The 21,905-nt window shown below is 33.1% G+C and overlaps 1 protein-coding gene across 6 annotated transcripts; it reads right to left on the bottom strand.

Annotated features, from left to right (window-relative positions):
- Positions 1-926: 926 nt before the first annotated feature.
- Positions 927-20,402, bottom strand: LOC124357377. 6 transcript variants are annotated; one of them, XM_046809117.1, is made up of 6 exons: positions 20,346-20,395; positions 15,907-16,035; positions 10,485-10,548; positions 5,713-5,816; positions 5,088-5,238; positions 927-1,137 (listed from the first exon to the last, which is right to left on the bottom strand). In XM_046809117.1, exons 1-6 carry the CDS (start codon positions 20,373-20,375, stop codon positions 995-997), a joined length of 621 nt encoding a protein of 206 aa, XP_046665073.1. In that variant the 5' UTR covers positions 20,376-20,395; the 3' UTR covers positions 927-994. The 6 variants fall into 6 exon arrangements, with proteins under 6 accessions (XP_046665073.1, XP_046665075.1, XP_046665074.1 ...); XM_046809119.1 differs by lacking the exon at positions 20,346-20,395 and adding an exon at positions 18,875-19,161; XM_046809118.1 differs by lacking the exon at positions 20,346-20,395 and adding an exon at positions 18,803-19,159.
- Between the last annotated feature and the right edge of the window lie 1,503 nt (positions 20,403-21,905).

The following is a 21,905-nucleotide window of genomic DNA, read 5'->3' as shown; positions in this document are numbered from 1 at the left end:
TTTACAAGTTTTGTTAAAGAATTTTACGTGTTTGTTACACATTTAACAAAGTTAATCTACTTGAAACCTAAATGAAACTTGTTTTTGGACACCGAATTTTGCGTATTTCTTCAGATATCTTAAAAATTACTGCAGCTAGAGGTCTGGTACCAATTTTATTCAATTTTTCAGTTCAATTTGCATAATATACATTAAATTTTACGTCCTGGGTAACCATCAAAATAATTTAATAGTGCTCCCTTTTAACGGTCGTACTGAAATCTGGGCGAAATCTTTCACCCTGTATAGCTCGCTAACTAAGCGTTTCTGGACCTATGTGTATATGAACTTTTTTCATTATTTTCACTGTAAGAACAAGTCCTGACAGTTTCTCCGTTTCTTCATGGGACACCCTGTATATTATAATATATGAAGTTTAAAACACTCACAACTTCATTTAAATATAACAACTCCAATCAACTTTGTTTAAACATTTCTCTTCATATTCTCTAGAAGTTCTGTAAGTTCAGTACATAGTATTAAAATTCTCTTCGATAAAATGATTTATGGTTTTGGGCCTATCAAACAAATTTTTGAACATCATACTGACACAGTGTCCATAGCAATGAAGACTTTCTTTTAATTTAATCCTTATATTACTTAATCTCCTGGTTATAGCTTAATCTATAAATATGTTTACCTCAACCTTCTACCAGATGTGGTAGTGTAAGGATTAAACTCAAGACATTAATGTGAATCATAATTCTTCCTAGCCTGTAGCTCTACAGTAAGTGTTTCAGAGGGAAAATTGTAATAAACCATTCAAACTCATGTTAAATCAAACTGCAAGCATGTGTCATAATATCTCGAACTCAAACATAAGATTTTGTTTCTTACATATACTGTATAGAGGACTTAACAAGGCTTAAATGAATGTTACAAACATAATTTATTCACAAACCAAGTTAGTTTGTACATTTATTAATACATATTTTTCAAAACACATATTAGAACATTACAAATTAGGTAAATCAGGAGGAATGGGTATATCAATATATGTGTCTGATTTTTTTGTTGATGATAAGCCATGTGATACTGGGTTGTCCATAAGTTGTCTGTAGTAGCTGCTTATAAGCAAAATGCCATAGAGATACACAGCTGTAATGAAAGTTGAAAATTATTTGTTACAGTTTAGTTGTAAATACTTAAATTATGAAACCAAACACAATAAACAAAATCTGTTGAAATATTCTTTCCCGAAAAATGAAGTTGTTAAAGATAAGTTCTAAAACAAACACTTATCTTTATCCAAGTGCTCAGAGTCTAATACTTCTGACTTATGCTACAACCTGCTGCTGTGGGAGTAAACACACATGTTTATTGTTAATAAATTCTCATTTGATTTCCTTTTGCTGATAATTCTTATCCTTGAAACAATTTATATTTTCACTACATGTCATTGAATGGTACAAAACCAATATAAAAGGAGGTTTCAAAGTACATATACATTCACAGGGTGATTTAAGAAGAAATGCAGCAACTTTGTGAGTTTAATCTCCAATTGAAAGTATATACAATTGTGTATAAAACATAAGTCAAGAAATGCTTTTTTAAGTTACAGTAGAAAATATATTTTATTTAATTTCAGCTCCTTTTAAGTAATGCATTAAATATTTGAAGAACAATACCAACAAAATTTTTTTACTTAACTTGTACATTAAAAAACAAAACAAAAATATCCTAAGACATCCTAAGATCTAACTTTTGATGTTTCATGTAAAAACCGTATGAAGAATAAAAATTGAAGTCAAATCATATTTTTAGATTATGATCACAATAACTTTGTTAGATAACAAAAAAAAAACAGAGACAATTTTTTAATGAAACTTACTTATAACATTTTAATATTGGGCAAAATAGTATAAAGTATACAGAAAATGCTTAAATAAATGAGATTTTCCTTAGAAGCATAAGGTCATAGCAAGATAAAAGGGTTTACAATTTTAATTTGATTTTGAACCAATCATGGAGCATGAATTTCAATATAAATCATTATTATAGTCCAATAATGCAAATAGTATAATTTAGAAGTGGTCATTATTTTTATTAATTACATCTTTTGAGGAGTTCCATTGATCTTCTTATATACAATTTTATGTCATAGCTATAGTTAGAGTTTTAAACAGAACAATTATTTATGTAATATCTCTGACCATAGTAACAAATAAATATTTTAGTGATTTCTATCAAATTCAGTAATGCACACTGATGAAAATATCCTGTAACAATCTTCAAAACTTGATTTTTAAATAATAGTAATTGCTAAATTTATTGATAAGGATAATTGACTAAAACAAATATTATAACAGCAGGATGTTTATTATCACTATTTCTATGGATCTGAATAATTGTAATTGTATATTTTGACATGTGTATTGTAGAAGTGAATTATAAAAGCCAACTTTTAGAACAATCTTCAGAAACAACAGATTTTTCAGTAAACCTCCTAACTTACTTTAAAAGACCATCGAATTTTCAAAATTTATTGGTTTATCCACAGTTTGTTCAAGAAGACTGTAGAACCTAAAAGAGGCTGTGTTTTAAAGTTACCAAATTAATGTATCTGTGTCAGACCACCTGTCATCTATATAAATAAAAATGAATTTCCGTTTGTTAGTCTCGCTAAAACTCGAGAACGGCTGAACCGATTTGGCTAATTTTGGTCTTGAAATGTTCTTGGAAGTCCAGGGAAGGTTTAAACGATGAGAAAATATAACAAAATTGCAAGGAAAATACTAAAAACGACAATTTGATTTTCCCATACAAACTGTTCTTACCTGTCAAACATTTGATTGACGTTTATGTATCGATAATTAGTTTAACAGCTGTGACAAATACAAATGACGAAGTGTGTCAGTATCATATGTTTACTTACTACTGCATGCAATTTTGGGTAAAACAGCTGTCGCCATTATAGGTTAATATTATTAGTGCAAGAAAACATTAATATCAGATACTGCTTACAATGCCGAGAAAAAAACGACCTAACATAGGTCGTCGAAGTAGATCGATTGTGAGGCGAGCTACCTCACGCGCTAATCGCACTGATGACCAGCAAGAGACTGATAATGATAACACCCGTATTGGTATGGCACATTTGCGTTCTACAGTAAATCAGAATGAAGTGGATAGACAAAGAATGCAACGAGTTCGGGCACATCGATCACAACAGCAGCGAGCCCGGGAAAAGGAAATTGACCGATGCCGCAAACGCAATGCTCCTGTGAACCTGGAACGAGCAGCATCCTCCTACGATCCAGAAATCGATTATAGTGCCGACAAATACAGTACATCCAAATAACGCTGAATGTTATTATCTTAGATTGTTATTGGTGAATGTTCGTGGTCCGACATCGTTTCAACAATTGAGAACAGTTAATGGACATCTGTGTGCTACTTACCGTGAGGCGTGTCAACTATTACAGTTACTCGAGGATGATTTACATTGGGATAATACGCTCAAGGATTCCATCATATCTTCACTACATCAAATTCCAACATTGTTTGCAATTATAATATCCACACGTTTCCCTTCGAATCAGGAAGATTTGTGGATGAAATATAGGGATGACATATCTGAGGATGTGCTACATCGTGTGCGATGTCAAACTTCGAATCCTACACTACTCATTAATGCGGAAATTTACAATTAGACATTGATCATGATAGAATATGTGTTTATTGATGGCAAATAAAGTACTGTCGTGTTTGGGCCTGACAGCACCCAATATTTTATGTCGAAGATTTTTGTTACACATGGTAAAGTATATCTTTATATGTTTACGCACCGCAAAAAAAGACAAAAAATATAGTTTACCAGAAAGCTTTAAATTGATTACCTGTATTGATTGCCTTTTGTCCGATATGATAATGATGATAATTTGACAATAAATGTGTTATATTATTTTAATGTATTCAAAAATGTCATTGTTTATCATTTCTGATTCCAGGTGCTGAAACTAACAAAAAGTCAGCTGTATGAATTTTTATTCATACAGATTCGTGATGCTATTAATGCCGTTGCAAATGCAGAAAATGTGGAAAAAATTACAATTTTGACGGCCACTTACATTGGAAGCCCGCGCCACATTCACGAATACGCGCAAGATGCGATGTCGTATGTTAGAAAATATGGCCGTCCAGACCTATTTATTACATTCACCTGTAACCCACAATGGAGGGAAATTAAGAAAGAATTGCTACACGGCCAAACACCAATTGATAGGCATGACATCACTGCCAGAGTGTTTAAGCAAAAATTAAAATCTTTAATGAATTTCATTATAAAGCATCGTTTGTATGGCCAAGTACGTTGTTGGATGTACTCTGTTGAGTAGCAAAAGCGTGGTCTGCCACATGCGCACATATTAGTTTGGCTAGTTGGTAAATTAAGACCAGAAGACATTGATTCCATAATTTCAGCCGAGATTCCAGATGAAACACTTGACCCAAAATTGCATGCAGTATTAAGTAAACATATGATACATGGACCTTGCGGAGTTTTCAACAACAAATCCCCCTGTATTGTCGACGGCAAGCGTTCTAAGCGATACCCTAGAGCATTGATTGCTGAAACCATCTCGGGAAATGATGGTTACCCGTTGTATCGTCGGCAATCAGTTGAGGACGGTGGGCGATCTGTAATTGTGAAGATAAAAGGACAAAATTTTGATGTAGATAATCGTTGGATTGTGCCGTACTCGCCAATATTGTCCAAAACTTTTGAAACTCACATCAATGTGGAATTTTGTAACTCTGTCAAATTGATAAAGTACATATGTAAATATGTTAACAAAGGTAGCGACATGGCCAAGAGGTAAGTGAAACGAAGTTCACCGGGTCAGCTAGTGTGTTAATAAAAACAATATTTTAAAACTACTGCTTCCTTTATAATGTTTAAATTTAACATAATTAGTCAGTTGATAATGGTATTCATCCATGATGGTCCATGGCAACCATTCTTTTTGGTGACAGAGAAAGTAAATAAAAAATGTATGTGACTTGAATGTGTTCGTTCTAATTTCATAGCTATTTTAAAGGAAACTTGCCTATTAAAACAACAGCAAACCAAACAGAATTCAGATGAACACTGAAAAGCTGAGAGACAATTTCTCTGCCCCATTCCAGCAAGAAACCAAATTCTAAGATGGTTACAACCATTTTACACCCAAGCCAACACATGATAATCCAAGGACTTTTCTGAAACAATAAATACAAACTATAATTTAATTTTTATTTTATATCTCTAGTTTATAAAATTTCATTTATTGTGGATGAGTTGAATTTTTTTTAACTTTTTATGACAGAAATTAATTATGTCTCCCTTGTTGAATATTACATTTAGAAAACTATATTAGAAATTACAAAATTACAAATAACAAAATTAGAATACAATTTATGTTTTTTTACATACATATTGCATTAATTAAATTAAATAATATTTCAATTTGCATTAAAGGTCTGGAATTGTTTACATATTCATGATTATTGGTAACATCAAAAGTGGTCATATTTATTCAGAATAATCTCTACATTCAGTTTTCTGTTTTGAGAACCTACAGTTTGAGAAAAATGGTTTTTGTTATTAGAATATATTTTTAAATGGTCAGGAATAAAATTATTTCTTAGATTCTTGTAACAAAGTAACACAAAACAGGTGGAGCAAACAGTTACCTTATACCACAGCAACATTGCTGACATGAGAGCTAGACAGGCTTGCTGCAGAATGTTTTGTTTTGTAGTAGAACATCGAAGAAGATCTGTGGCACTACGATATCCTAAAATACATATTCATAATTATACTAAACACATTAAGACTAGAGTTTTTGGAGTGTGTGTCTCTGTAGAATATGGTAGTAAAATCTACATAGATCATGTTTCCTCCTCTAGCCTGGTGATTTTACACAGGTAATCTCCTTCCAGGCTATGGCCATATAATTGCTACTATTAAATATGGTTACCACTGTAGACTGAAGGTTTTATCACTTCTTTAAAATATAATAAAGAAAGTAATGTTTGATAAGTATGAATGACCATGTCATATTCATAAAAAAGGATGTTTAAAAAAATATAATAACACTTTAAATTAATTGCAGTTTTTTAAATAAAATTTGTAAAATGACTTCAAAATCAAATCTCTATTATTACAAAAGTTCTTACTATTATAACAGATCTTACAATGTATTACTAAATAGATTGAGTTAAAAGATAAAACTGTCCTAATATATTCTAGTATAATGTATTAGATTTATTAAGTTTATTATATATTAAATATAAATATATAATAAATTAACGTAAAAGTGACTTTGTTTGTTTTGATTGTATTGAAATAATTCATGGACATTCTTGCAGTTCCTGGGATGTATAAAGGCCTATTCTTATTTCGAACTCTGTAAACCACTTCTTACCCATCAACATTGATGGTACTGAGTCCCTGTAGTATTTATCATCTTTCCTTCGTCTCAGTGATGGATTTTTTACGTAAAAAGTAATGTTTAATCAGCACACAAAATTTACTTTTTTCCATTTCCGTGAAAATTCACGAGGTTGTCTGCTTTGAACGAGTATCAAACACCAACTTTATGACACAGCTTGCTCAAAGTTAGAAAGTTGTCCATTAATGGATTACAGCTGACTGCAGCATTGTTGCATTTAAAGTTACTGCACGGGAAATTCAAAATGTCACTGACTTATCAAACCGCCTGAATAATAATAACAAAACAAGTATAATTTTTATTTGTCATTGCTTTTCTTTAAAAATATTTTATTATTAATTATATTGATACATTTAAATCTTTGTCAGCCATTTTACCAATGCATAGCAATATTTTTTTCACAAAATAATGACAACAAAGATACTTTTAGATTAATATAGAGCTAACTAAATTAATATGAACGGATGATTTCAATAACATTATTAAAATACATATATAAGTAACAGGCTACAATCACAACTGGTGTTAGAACACATTTAACTACTAAACTAGCAGTGTGAGAAAATCACTTGATTTTGTTTTTCGATCTAGAGCTGAAAAATAATACTTTTGGTACAACAGTGGCGTCGGGCCGGGGGGGCACGGGGGGCACGGGGGGCACGTGCCCCCCCAACATTATGCAAAAAAAGAAAAAAATAATATAAATTATCTTTAAATTACGTATATGTATACACTAAAAGTTACGAATGAATAACTAATATAGATCCCCCGTTAGTCTATTTTTCTGTATGCATCTAATTTGATTCTGTGTGTGTAAAGTATGCGCGTGTTACAACTAAATTTACAAGTGCCGGTGAGCCGACTCTGGCCGGTTGCGCCCGAGCTGGAGCAGCCGATCGAATGCACCCGAGCCCAGCCGACGCCGGCCGAGGGCCTCCGAGCATTGACGACGCCTGGCGGAGGGATATCATACCAGCTCAGTGTGCGTGTGTTGTGTTGTGTAGGTGGTCGCCACGTTTTATTCGTTCAATAAGCTTATTGTTACTAGCTGAGCTGCTATTGTTTGTGTAATTTTTGCGGATGTTCGTTTGTTATCATGTCTAAGAAACAGTCCTCTGTACTAACATTCTTTAAAAAACTTGGAAATTCAAGTGAAAGTGTAAATGAAGATAGACATTTAGCGGGAAGTAGCACTGGAGGTAGCGTTGGTGATGAATCGCCATCTTGTTTACGCCCAGATCGTGATGCTACATTCCAGGGCGAAAGTAGAGATCCTTCATTGGGAGTACAAAGTGCAGATATTGCAAAAGGAGCATTTCAGCCTGTTGATTGTTTTAAGGTAAGCAAGATTCAATCCAAATCGAGGCAGTTCAAAGAATCCTGGTACAGTGAATTTAATTGGGTCGAATATAGCCCCATTAAAGACGCTGCATTTTGTTACCCATGCCGACTATTTTGTCAACATAAGTCTGGTCGCGGGGAGGAGTCATTCACTAAACTGGGCATGAACAATTGGAAGAAAGCTTTGGAAAAATTCAGGAAACATGAGAATAGTGAAATGCATAAAAAATCTAAACAGTTTCTCAATGAGTATAGAAAAGCAGGAAGCACGGTAGCAGATTTGTTGTCCTCGGCACATACTAAAATGGTTGAGATGAATAGGAGGTATTTAAAATTCATAATTGAAAACATCCTATTCCTTGGAAAACAGAATCTTGCCTTAAGAGGACATGATGAGAGTACTGCTTCATTTAACAGGGGGAACTTTATAGAACTGCTACAACTGAGATCTACTCAAATGGAGGAAGGAATCCAAACATTAATGAAATCCCCAGTCCATTCATACAAAAGTGCCCAGGTACAAAATGAGATAATAGATTGCATAAAAAGTGAAATGCTTCAACAAATTGTCCAAGAGGTGAGTGAGGCTTTGGCCTACTCAATTATTTGTGATGAAACTACGGATATTTCAACCCGTGAACAGCTTAGCATTTGCATTCGATACATTACTAAAATAGATGGACACATTAAAATCAATGAAAGGTTTTTGGGCTTCGTTGATGTGTCAGACACTACTGGTGAAAATTTACATCACACTATTAAACAGTATCTGCAGCAGTTGGGTATAAGCTTAAATAAAATGCACGGCCAGGCATATGATGGAGCTAGTAACATGAGCGGCAAATTCAAAGGTGTTGCCTCAAGGTTCCAAGAAGAAGAGCCTAAAGCTTTGTACACACACTGCCATGCCCACTTGCTTGATCTGGCTGTTCAGAGATTTTGTGAAGAAATAAGACAGCTTCGGAATTGCTTATCCATAGTAAATCACCTGTATAACTTAATTAATGCATCAGCTAACAGGTTTTCAATATTTGAATCAATATGTAAGCAAAGCGGAGAAACAAAAATGAAAAGACTGGTGAGCTTGTCTCGAACTAGATGTACAGTTCGACACAAAGCAATCCATGTAATTCTAGAGCAGCTCCCTGAAGTGTACGAAACTTTGGAAGTTATTGCAAACGATGTATCAAATCGTAAAATTGCAGCCGAAGCTGATGGTCTAGCCAAACAAATCAGCACATTTGAATTTGTATTCAGTTTAAAACTATTGCACAGCGTTTTGAGTCAGACTGATATACTCTCCAAAGAACTGCAGAGTGAATCTCTTGACATTTCTAAGGTTTTTGCAAAAGTTGAATCAGTCATTGACTGTTTAAAACTGGACAGAAATGATGATGGCTTTATTCAGATGTGGAATGAGTCAGAAGAACAGTGTAACAAATATGGTATGAAAGGTTTGTCAGTTGAAAGGCCTTCACTACCACGCAAACGGAAGATTCCGAAAAAACTTGAAGCTAGTAGTAGCTCTTCAGATGCTGCATTTCATCAATCACCTGAACCTGAACCTGAACAGATGTTCAAGACTGGCATTTACTTTGCTGCTTTAGACACAGTAATTGTAAACCTGCAATCTCGTTTTTCCAAGAACGATTATGATAAAATCAACTGCATTGCCCAGTTACTATTTAATTGGACCGAAATTGACAACAACGCTGTTATGGCAATCCAAAAGTTTTATAACTTGTCTTTAAGTTTCTCTGTACATCTTAAGTTTTTTCACTGTTATGCAAAGAACAATTTTGTCAAAACAGACAAAGCAACCACAAGAATAACGTTCCAAGAGTTGGCTGATTTTTTTATTGAGAATGATCTTCAAGCCAGTGCACCAGATGTTTGGCAGCTACTAGAAATATCACTTTCGTGGCCTATCACAACAGCAAGCGCAGAAAGATCGTTTTCTACACTACGAAGGCTAAAGACATTTCTTCGAAGCACCATGACAGAAGACCGCTTAAGTGGGCTTGCCCTGATGTCTATTGAGCAAGAATTGACATCTGAATACATGAAAGATAAAAAACTAGATCTGTTAGTTGACAGATTTTCAAATCTAGCCGATAGGAGGCTAATGCTTCATTAGAAGTAACGAAAATTGGTTCGTTGAAAACCATTACTGTAGTTCTGTTCACCTTAAAACTTTGTCTTGTACACAAATTTGTTTTTGTGTTATAAATGTCCTTGCAGTTATGTCTAGAATAGAATAAACTTGTATAATTTGAAATTGAGTCTTTTTACAATCCATCAATATAGTAAAAATTGATTAAAACCAATGTTTAACAAAAATACACATATACTTTACTTTAGTTCTTAAGTGGTAGTTTTCAAAAAAGTTTCCACGGGACCACCCCCCCCCCCCGGAGACCCCGTGCCCCCCCAAATTATTAGGTCACGCTACGCCTATGTGGTACAATGTGGTGAAAAATATGTATTAATGAATACATTCATTACCAATATTGATCATTAAATTAAATGTTTGTAGATAACACTTATAGCACTTTCATTGAGAACTTATTATACTTAACTTATACTTATACCTTATACCAAACACTCTCAGTAATATAAAAATATTAGCTGAACAAAAATTATAGTAATAAAAATGCATAGAGAAAATACCTTGACACATTTGTTCTTCAATCAAACTAATTGATAGGATGTCTGTTACTAATATGCTCAGCAGCTGAAACATTTAAAATTATTATTGAATATACAGAGTCTGATGCTTCAGCAACGGCACTAACTATGTTGCCCCTATGTGTCAAACTTTTGTGAGATATAGTATCTAAAGCAAGGTAAAAAGGTTTACAGAAACAGGTTAAGCCACCTGTAACTTATGGACTATCACCGCCATAGGGGACATGGGGGATGCATTCCCTCCAATATTTGAAGTCAGTTTTGTCCTCCCCTAAATTTTATAACAAATATAACAGAAATAGTAATATTTTTTTTTAAGTGCATAAATAACACAGAAGGCATGCATGATCGGTTGCTGCCAGGAAGCAAGATGCTCGCTTGGCTCGTCGCTACTCGGGGTTTCGCAGTCTCCTGCACTGTGTATACCTCCTTTAAGCAAGGGGTCAATTTGGATTGTTATAATGTACTGTAAAGATAGACAAGTCTATAATTTTAAAGTTAATGTGTATGTTGTGATGTGATAGACTGCATTTAATAACAGTAATGTGGGTAAAATAAACCATATTAAACCTAATAATAAGTTTAAGTATATTTAATCTTTAACCTTTTATATATTTTAGTAAACGTTTTCAATTGTATTTTTAGACATGTTTTCAGACCAAAAGCAAATTGTTTCAATGAAAAATCTGCTTGTAGAAATGTAGGATTTTGGGTTTAAATTAGTATTTAAATGTCATTTCAAGGTCGTTTCCAGGGGATGACCCCCCACATGTTCCGGGACAGTGCCCCCGGACCCCCCATTCCTCCCCCCCAAAGTTTTGATGCGACGTGGAGGTGGACTATTGTATCTTCTCAGTTTTTACAAACACATATTTTCTGTTTAGTATTATTAGATAGTGTTGAGGATAACAAGATTACAGACCAAGAGTATACCACCATTATTTGCTATAACAATAGAAACATGATGTATGTATCTTCTCCTTCAGGTGGACATGTCTTGTAACATAAGGTTAAGTGTGCAAAAAAATTTAAGTAAACTCAAGACATCATGATCATGCTGGTTGAAAATCATCATCCCACTTGTGTTGTGGTGAAGTGGTGGGCAGCACGACTAGACTGCTCACTTCTCAACAAACAACTCTATAGTATCACTTCACATGTCGCCAACACAACACTTAAAATATCATCTCAGCGAACTTCCCTTCACCAGTTCAGATTAAGATACAAAATTACAAAATATATATATATATATACATAAAAATAAAGATAGGTAGGCAATATTGTTAGTTTACATAAATTTGAATGAAAGAATGAAACTAATTTACAACCCAAAATCAAAGGTTTCATGAAGGACTAAGAAACAGAAACACACATTTAAATACAAAAACTAGTTATATTTAAAAAAATCTATTTCAAAATACATTGAGTTGCTAGGAATATTTATATAAAATTTAACTTAACGCTTGTTATTAAGCTCAGTTAATTTACTTAAATGATACTTTCCTACCTTTAATTTTTGCTAAATTATCAATTAATTCCTCTAAGTTAAGTTTCGCTACCTCTTCGTGTTCAATTGATAAAATGGCTAAATTTGACTAACATTCCTGTCCCATGGATAATCTTAAATAATTCTTGATGAGCTTTATTTTATTAAAGCATCACTCACAAGACGGCACTGTAACAGGAAGAGTTGAGTAAATTCTAATAGCTATTTGGATATTCGGATATATATCTTCTAAAGAAAGCTCTTGAATCTTTTTATGACTGTCAAGTGGTGTTGCCTTTTCAACATCACTAATGAGTTTTTAGTTTGCATCCGATAAATTTCCAATTCGTTTGACAGCTCGACTACATCTATATCATGAGAATATTTCATCCCAAAATCTGCAGCATGTTTAAGGAGATCGTCAATTGGCTCTTTTTTTAGTGCTTCTCCTGTTAGAAAATAGAATCCTGAAGATATTAAAGCCAACGCCTTAAGAAGTATTCCTCTTCAAGAGTTCTGTCAGGATTTGATCATAATCATAAACCAAATTTATTTCCCTCTGAAACACCTGTTTTGAGTCGAAATAGTCATCATGCATTTGTTTGAATCTGAAAGACGGCTTATGATCCTATGTCTTCTTTCAGCAAAATTATCATCGATACCATTTTTTTGCACTTACTTTGTTGAATAGTTGATTGCTAGACCAACAGTAGTAACAATCTGAATAGTATTTGAAAATCCCTTTCTCGTTTTGCTTGCCTTGATCACTGTGATAGTTTCTTTTTGAAGTGTCTTGTTGATTTTATCAATCAAGACTAGAATCCTTTCCCACAGATGCAAAAAAAATATGAATTTGAAGTTGATTTGCTTCATGAGTCATGAGCCCGCACTGATGTTTCCAGGTTCCATTTATTTTGGTTAATATCAGCCATTTCCTCCAGACTTGCATATAATCCGTTCAGTGTTCTTTTTAAAGTGGCGACTGCTCTTCGTATGGTTGACCACCTAGTGTCACAATGACCCTTCAAAGTAATGTCGAAGTTACTTAATACAGCCTGCCACCTTCCTGCCACTGAAGAACATAAATATCTTTTAAACTGTTTAAAAAAGTAATCATTAGAGGCGAATCAGCAGCAGCCATTATCATAACTTTGACCTCTATAATTATCAATACTTAGGCCATCTTCTTTAAGTTCCTGTTTTTTCATTAGTGTTGATAAAGTCAATAAAGCTTTCTTTAACTCGACACTTCCCTTCTAACAAGTCAATAAGTCTAATAACTTGGCTCATTTTCTCAATGAGAGCACTGTCTGGTGTGCAGTCAAAGATGATGGAAAAGTATTGTTCATTTTTTTATTTGATTGGAGATTTTCTGCCTCACATTATTTCCAATTAAAGTTATGAGCTCATTTTGAACTTTAGGGGAATAGTAGCTGAGTGTCATTTTTTTATTTAACGTACACCATATGTTTTGCTAATTTAGGATGATAGTGACTTATTAATTACAATGTGCTTAAAAAACTCCACTATTTGCAAATGATTGTTTTCTTTGATGTTCCTCGAAGTGGTATATATAGTTTTCTCTTGTTTTAGTCGGTTTTGCAAAACTTTTCACTGCATGCAACACAATCTGTAGCTGGACGAGATATCATGATTGTAAATGAGACGGTTTAAGTGTTTCCATGCATTGAAGCCTTTATTAAAATTAAAAAATGAAGAAAACTTTCCACAATGATCCGTCATAAAGAGGAGGTATGGTAAACAAAATAGAGAACCTTCCGGTTGGCTGTAAAGTAACCATTGTCTTCGCACATGTTTGCCATTTGGAGTGTTTTGTAAAACCACTTACCATCGAAATGTCTATCTCCAACTGAGAAGGGAAACTTGAAGGTTGATACGTCAACTATTTGAGGGCTACGTTCAACCAGCAGAGTTCAAACAGCAAGATTCAAGATCTTATTGTGGAGGTAAATCATGACAAGCAACTGCTGATCATTCCTCATCTAAAGCACTATGTGTGGAAGATTCATCCTCTTCATAGTAGTTGTTGTCTGAAACTTGTGGGGCTAAATGATGGGAAGTTGATGGTTGTGGTTGGTTGTCATCATTTAAATGTGGATATGTTTCCGTATCATCAGATTCAAAATCGAATTACTCTCATCTTGATCTGTTGCAGTTTTATAAGCGCCCACCTTCTTGTTGGGTTTTAGCCAATTTTTCAAAGAAAACTGCAGTTCTTTCCTTTTATTTTCATACTTTTTTAATGCACTTAAGATAGTTTTATTAGGTCCCATCTCTTTGTTGTATGAAAGTAAATGGTTTTTAATGATTTTATGATCCTATTTAATGTATACAATATGTATATTCAATTAATAAAGAGATTTTCAATTCAATTCAACCCGTGGCCTTCTAAATTTTGCCTCTGGTGGGAACCACTCCTGCCAACCCTAGGTATACCACTACCTATATTATATATTTTTTTTAAATTATTTATGTTTATTTTCTTGTTCATTTTTTTATAAGGTATGTCAAATACTTATTTTTCTTTCAGGCCAAGTATATTCAATCTTGACACTGCGAGATAAGATAAGTGCATAGATTGTGGTTTCATCCTATGGTCATCACTTATCTTATAGATGTTAAGCAACATTTCACTGTTTAGTTATGGTTAAACAGTGGCGCAACTAGGACTTGACTTTGAGGGAGGGAGAATCGGAATGTAGAGCACACCACACCGCACCAAGGGGAATAGAATTAATCTAAATGCATATAAATGTAAATATATAAGAAGACCTAATTTAAAGTAAAATACTTAACTGCTATATTTAAACAAGTTGGATTGTTGTTATACATATATTTTTGCAAACAATTAATTGAATATTGTGCATAAGACCAATGTTTACTGTGTAACATTAGTAGTCCCCATGTAGTTTATAATCTGTGTATTTGTTATCTCTCTCTGTTACTATAATGTGTATAATTCAGGCCCTAGTCTGACACCAGCTAGCTTCCTAGTTCCATAATTCTTGCTTCACTTCAAAGTAAAGGTCCCTGAATACCTACATTTGGTCTCTAGCAGGAAACCATTGATCCTTTATGATAAAAAATAATTTGGAAAAAAACACAGAATATGTAGTATGAGATACAATTTTATTACTGTGATTACAATTACTGATATGAACTAACAAAAATATGTTTCATCTTGAAAGTTAACCTTATTATTATAGTTTGGCATTCTTGATGTTTGTGTTATTTATTACAGCTTGTATGAAACATAGTTACTTTAACAGCACCAATAACAGAATTGCTGAACAAGACGTGTGAATGATCAACCGTGTAGGGGAATGCCTTAAAGAGAGTGGGGAGGTTACAATCACACTTTCTATACATTTTCAGTAAATCAAAGGACCTTGAGTATTTGCTGATTCTTGTATGAACCGGGAACCATGCTGAATCATTTTGAAGATAGAAGTCTGTTCTTTCTTCATCTAAAAGTTTGATCACTACATAGTCTAAACATCCTAAATATTGAAAAGTAGACATTTGCTTTAAGAAGTTTTCAACATGGTTTATTGCTTATATTTTATAATAGCTGGCCGTAAATCACTGCAACAATTATTTTTTATTACTTTAATATTCAAATGTTTATCTTACGGTTTGTAAAAATGCTGATTGAACTGGGATCCAAATCCGAGTATCGTGGTGATAAGGTAAGATTGTCATCTCAGTTCCTAGAGGTAAAATCTGGTATAATTGCCAGTGCTTTTGAAAGTAAATGGTTTAATTATATCTATAAGTTTTCCCACAACTGAAATTAACACACATTTTTTTCTGTAAACATGAATGTAATGGAGAATATAGAGGTAACATTACTGCATAGTATACTTTGTATGTTTCTTATTTAATAATAATACTTACAAAAGATGTGAAACCATATATTTGTAAACCAGTTTGAAGTTGAAATAAGAAACAAAACTTTCTCAATCTAAGCCATTTTAAAGTGAGAATAGAGTTGACAACTGTGGGAGTACTCATTGTGTATGGCCCCTGAAATACATTTCCATATTAAGACATCTACAAAAATTTGATATTCTATTTCTTGAATGTCATTAATACGTTGACTGCCATGAGGACCACCGGTGGGTCTGTCCTAGATTTCAGTTTCAGTGCCACCCATTGTTGCCAGGAAATATAATTTTTCTTTTAGGAAATGAGATGAATAAAAACATTTTACACTATAGTCACCTGAACACTTGACTATGAGAATTTTTATTTTATTTGTCTTTGTTACAAAAAAAGGAAATACCCATTGATGGTCCTCATGGCCCCACAAGTTTCCCTACAGCTATTAAATAAACTTATTCCATCTGTTTTTCTCAAACAGATGGAAAAAGTGTTGTCCCTTCCAGTTTTCAGCAACCTAATTTATTTGTTGTTCATAGGTTACGGTTATAACACAAGTTATGCATTGTGCCTGTGAGTCAAAATGGGTAAGCATATGTTAGAAATGAAGAAAATCTTGCTGGCTTTGTTGGCAAAATCATTGATGAATCAAGCAGTGATATTGTGGATATTGATGAACTGTTTTGTTTTGTAAGTGAATCTTGTAATGAACTTTTATTTGGAGGCTATGATTCAGATAATGATCCCAAATATAACCCCTCTGATAGGAGTGATAATAGTATCAATCACGAATATAGTGGAAATCAGAAACTCATACATCGATCTAACACAGTAAACCAACAGGTAAACCAATAAGCGACCCAACAGCAGAATATGAGTATGCATGCAAGTGGTTTGTCACATGATCTGAACTGGACATGAGGTCCTGTTAATGGAGATGGATAATTTTACTTATGACTACATTCCACTTCTAACTAGAAAAGTAAAGGAAACCATTATTGATGCTTCACTTTCTGAAGTTTACAAAGTTTTTGTTTATAGTGAGATGTTTCTTGAAATAGCATAACAAACAAATTTGTATGCAACTCAACGAATAGAGTAAATTACTTTCTCAAAAGTTAGTTACCAACAAATGAAAGTGAACTGAAGAAGTTCTTTGGTATTCTTAGGTACATGGGTCTAGTTCAAATGCCATGTATAAGTTGCTATTGGAACAACAATAAAATGCATAAAAACCAAATCTGTTTCATAATACCTAGGAACTGATCTGAGTTACTTTGAATTATGCTCCATTTTGATAGTAAAAATAAAAGTAATAAGGCCAACAAACTAAAAAATACAATCTGTGTGTGACAAACTGCAAGAAAAGTTCCAGTTTGTTTTAAAGCCAAAGGAGGACATGTGCATTGGTGAAAGTGCAATACCTTTTTGTGGAAGACGACTTTCGCCAATACATACCTAACAAGATATTGTTATAGAGTCAAAATTTTCAAACTCTGTGTAGAAAAAGGATATAAGTTAACTGGACTTTTGAGGTATACAAAGAAAAGTCCACATTTAATGAACAACTGGGTCGCAATGAATGTGGTAATGAACTTATCTGAGCTTTTGTTTGATGTAGAGAGAACAGTTGTTGTGTACAACTAACTGGTATACTATTCTGAAATTGGCTCATGCCTTGAATGAACGTAACATACATTTAGCAAGAACAGTGAGAATCGCAAGGAAACTCCTGTCAAACGCATAGATGCCCAAAAGTTGACCAAGAAGGTGTCAACAAAATATGAACAGTGTATTTTATTGTATCCAATGTTTCTACTTTGTTCATAAAAACCCATTTAGGTTCATTTCTATGTTACCACTTTAAAATTTGGTCATATCTAACTTATTTACTCTGGTTTTTTTTGGATAATGTTATGTATATGCCTATTTTACAGTTGCAATTTAATAATAAAGATTTCTTTATATTTAATAATGTTGGTTAATTAATTTCAATCCACGTTTGAAGAATACCAAGTAGTATAAAATTAAAATGTGTCATATGTTTAAACCTAAAGCTACAACCCAAAAACTATATGACACTATTGTAGGATGGACACTATAAATTCATAAAATATAATAATTTCCTATAAAAATTACTGTTAGAAAATAAAAAAGACTTAATTTTTAAAAGTTCCGAGACTCACTAGTGGTCCTTATACACCAAGGAAAAAGGTAAAGTTAATTTGCAGCTGGCCTAGGAAATGGGGAAACAATTTTATTGGCTGGCAGTTAACGTGTAAAAAACGGAAAATCTTATAAATAATAACTAATTGCTAAGTAATAATCTCTAGAGCTATTGGATTAATTTAGCTTATTTTTTATATTTATCAGAGTGCATAGAAGGTTTATAATGATTGAAATATCATTATTTTTCAAAAACAGTTTAGAATTCAGGAAACAATAATAATATTTATGTTAAATAATCTAAATTTAACTGAAATTAAATAAACAGCTGTTGACACTCTCAAGTTCATCAAAGAGGCTGAAAAATATTTGTTTACATATAAATTTGAGAAAATATTAAGTATACAGTGAAGTAGATACTTTTTACCACTGTAGGCTTATCAGTCTTATGCATGTTTCATCGGAACAAGGCAAACTCAACAACTATGGCATTGGAAATATTTCTGACCATAATTAGATTACAAGAGCTGTTATTAGATGTGTTTTCACCAAATCAGATTTCTTAAACCTGCTTATGTAGTTACCACTTTTATTGAAATAAATACTATTTAATGATCTTTTTCCCAATTCTAAAATCTATTAATATTTTGGTTAATAGTAACTTTTTGATCCAACTTTTTTACTCAATTCCAATATAAAATTAATGATTTGTTTATCCTTAATTATCTTTGACTTATAAACTCACATATTATCCATAATCTTTACAATACTGGATATTAATAATTATAAATAATATGAAATCATAGCTGTATCACACCCATATGACCTCCTTATAAGCTCATATTTGATAATGCACTTCTTCCTTGTCATCTACTAATATTATGAACTACAATAAACTTTTGGATTGTATGAGAAACTTAAATATACTATCTTAAGTTGCTGACTACACTCTCACAGACTTATTAATTACTGCAGAAGAAACGATGCCTTATCATTTGGTTTAAGATTATAATTGATCTATAATAGGCAGTGCCAACTTCTTCGTTATAACATTTCTGATGCACTTTGCATATCTCATTAGAACAAAGTGATAACCTTTTTATATGGGTAGTTTTGAATAAACAAATAATTATTACTGCCTTATACACTTGTGTACTGCTCTAATCCAGGTATATCACTAAAAAAATCATCCCTTGCTCAGCCAGTACCCACAAGAAACCAACCACACCCAACCGAACTCAGGAAACTGCTACCAGTTCCTGCTTAACCCTTTTAACCCCAGCCATTTTTCCATGGACTTGCCAGAAAGCCCATGGCGATAAGGGACCGTAGTGCAGAATTGAGGGAAAATTCATCTAGTTTTCTTATTTTTGAAGATAATTTTTAGGTTTTTGTTTTAAATTGTTCCCAAATAAGTGTACTCTTAGATGTAATAGTTAAAAAGTACTTTTAAAAAATGATTTGTTTTTTTTTAGCGTATTTATACATACAATTTTTTTATTTTTTTTTATTTTTTATAGTTTGGACATACATAAACGGTAGAAAAAAAAATTGTAGCCCCTGAAAAATGAAGCAATTTTGTTGTACACATATTTCTTACTACACACACAAAATTTTAAGAACTTTCCTTGATAAATGCAGGAGATATATCCAATTAATTGTATTGCTGCATAAGCACTTCTTCATATATTTCCACATACACGTCAGTAGAAGTATACAGATATGTTTACTTGTTTTTGCACTTTTGAAATAATAACAATTGTAAAATAACACAAACTAATTGTAATGGTTTGTAAGACTAAAACTTGTTTAATTTTTCAAAAAAGTAAAAGAAATAATATTTACAATATATACATTTTATGGTACTTTGGGAATGGGGTCAGATTCCGTTATATGCCCCCAACGCTTAAACCTTTTTCAATGAACTTAGAACGTTATAAAACGATGTAGTTGAGTAACAGAACTAACATTCCATTAATCAACAAGCATTTCCAGGTATTGTGATCGGTATTTTTGTCGCTGTTATCTTATCTTTCTCGAGAATCCCGATTACGGCAGGCCGCGCGGCGGGACTCTGCAATCACTTATCTACTAGACCGCTCGACTTTGACCTCTGTCTGAGGATGGGGAGGGGTTTGCGATAAGACAATTCCTGTTTTATATTGACGAAATATTGTTCTACGCTAATCTAGTAATCAGTAGAAGCAAAATGTCAAATAACGATTCATGTATGGGTGTGGTCGGTATAATCCCAAAGTACCAGTGTTTATCAAAGTGTTTTCACTCACTGGTAACTTTTCTCTACGACGTTTACTCATGTTTTTTTACTAATAATACAATAAATCACACGAAAAACAACCGCTTTCAATTACGCAAACTAATTGAGGTTATAAGTCAGCATACAACCACAATGCAACTGAAGTCGTCTGACAACTGACATCGACAATTTTTTTTTTTTTTTTTTTTTTTTTTTTTTTTTTTTTTTTTTTTTCTTTTTTAAGCCTCAGCTTTAAGCTATGCTGGCTTCGTTGTACACTGATATTTTATTACACTGGTATTTTTGATTTACAAAGTACACTATCAATCGTGTCTAAGTATTTTTATTTACAAAGTACACTATGAATCGTGTCTATGCCTGATTGGACCTCCCCGGGATTTGAACCCGTGATCTCTCGGTTAGAGAGCCGAGACTATAACCATTAGTCTACGGAGGAGGACAACATCGACAAATAAACTACGCTCAATGACGACGAAATACGATGCCAATTGGAAGGTTTATTGTTTTTGCATGTAGCCCGTTTCTTCACCGACTACTATACCGAAACTGATGGCATTTGGACATATTATTAGCCAGCTACATTAAATTCTCGAGACGTCCGGTATATCGGACATTGGGCATTTTAGCTAGACCACCTCTGTCCGATATACCGGACGCCGGGGCTAAAAGGGTTAACTGCTGCTGCACACAAGAACTATGTCAACCCCCGACCAAGCTCTGGAGCCAACTACCTGTCCCTGCTCCCCTGGATATTTCAAAACTCCAGAACCAGAACTTGAGAGAATAGAGAAGTAGTTTTAGTACAGATGTAAATAACACTAAGAGAAGTAAATATTTTGTTAAGGAACTGTCAGAAAAAAAAAACAAAAACTCATAGTAAAAATAAACATTTATATAAGGGAAACAGTTACACTGTACTAACATTTTTTCACCAAAACATTTAACACCCTGGCTCAAAAATTAAACCCCTATAAATTATTTTTAATTAATTACAGCCACATTTTATTATTTTAATAGAATACGATATGAAAGACGATCAAATAAAATGTCTACATATTACAAATTATACACTTAACTCTTACTTTTCCCACAAGGCTATAAATAAAGGAAATGTCCTTAAGTAGAGGAGAAATAAAACTAAAAAATCTTAAAATACCACAAATCTAGTCAATACTCTTTTAGAAGAAAAACAATTTGAATTTTGTATTATCATGTATAACCAAATTATTTTTTTCATTTATTTTGGTGGGCATTTATCAGTCACTGGGATACAGTGTAGTAGTAGTATTTTTGTTTGGATAGGCTAAATCTACTCATCAACCATCTCAGCAAAAAATGTAATCATGTAATAATTGCTAGTGACGTCAATATAAATGTTCTAGGAGACTCAAAATGATCATCAAATGTTAAGCCATTTATTAGTCATAATATGCAATTCAAAGGCTTTTTCACACCGCGGTCACACTATGTCACGTCAATGAATACAAACCTTATAAGAAGCGCAAAGCTTATGGAGAATAGTCTGCCAAGTTTGTTTCCCGCCAAAACGAGCTTAGCGCGTCCGCCGCTA

This window comes from Homalodisca vitripennis, chromosome 3, assembly GCF_021130785.1.
Source record: "Homalodisca vitripennis isolate AUS2020 chromosome 3, UT_GWSS_2.1, whole genome shotgun sequence".
In the NCBI taxonomy this organism is placed as follows: domain Eukaryota; kingdom Metazoa; phylum Arthropoda; class Insecta; order Hemiptera; family Cicadellidae; genus Homalodisca; species Homalodisca vitripennis.
This window is presented reverse-complemented; position numbering and strand designations above follow the sequence as displayed.

Coding starts and splice junctions, on each gene's coding strand:
- LOC124357377 (XM_046809117.1), bottom strand. CDS start 20,375: ATGAGTAAACGTCGTAGAGAAAAGTTACCA. Junction 5,239..5,712: donor CAATGTTGCTGTGGTATAAG/GTAACTGTTTGC, acceptor TTATTGTTTCAG/AAAAGTCCTTGGATTATCAT. Junction 1,138..5,087: donor GTTTGCTGTTGTTTTAATAG/GCAAGTTTCCTT, acceptor CTTTCATTACAG/CTGTGTATCTCTATGGCATT.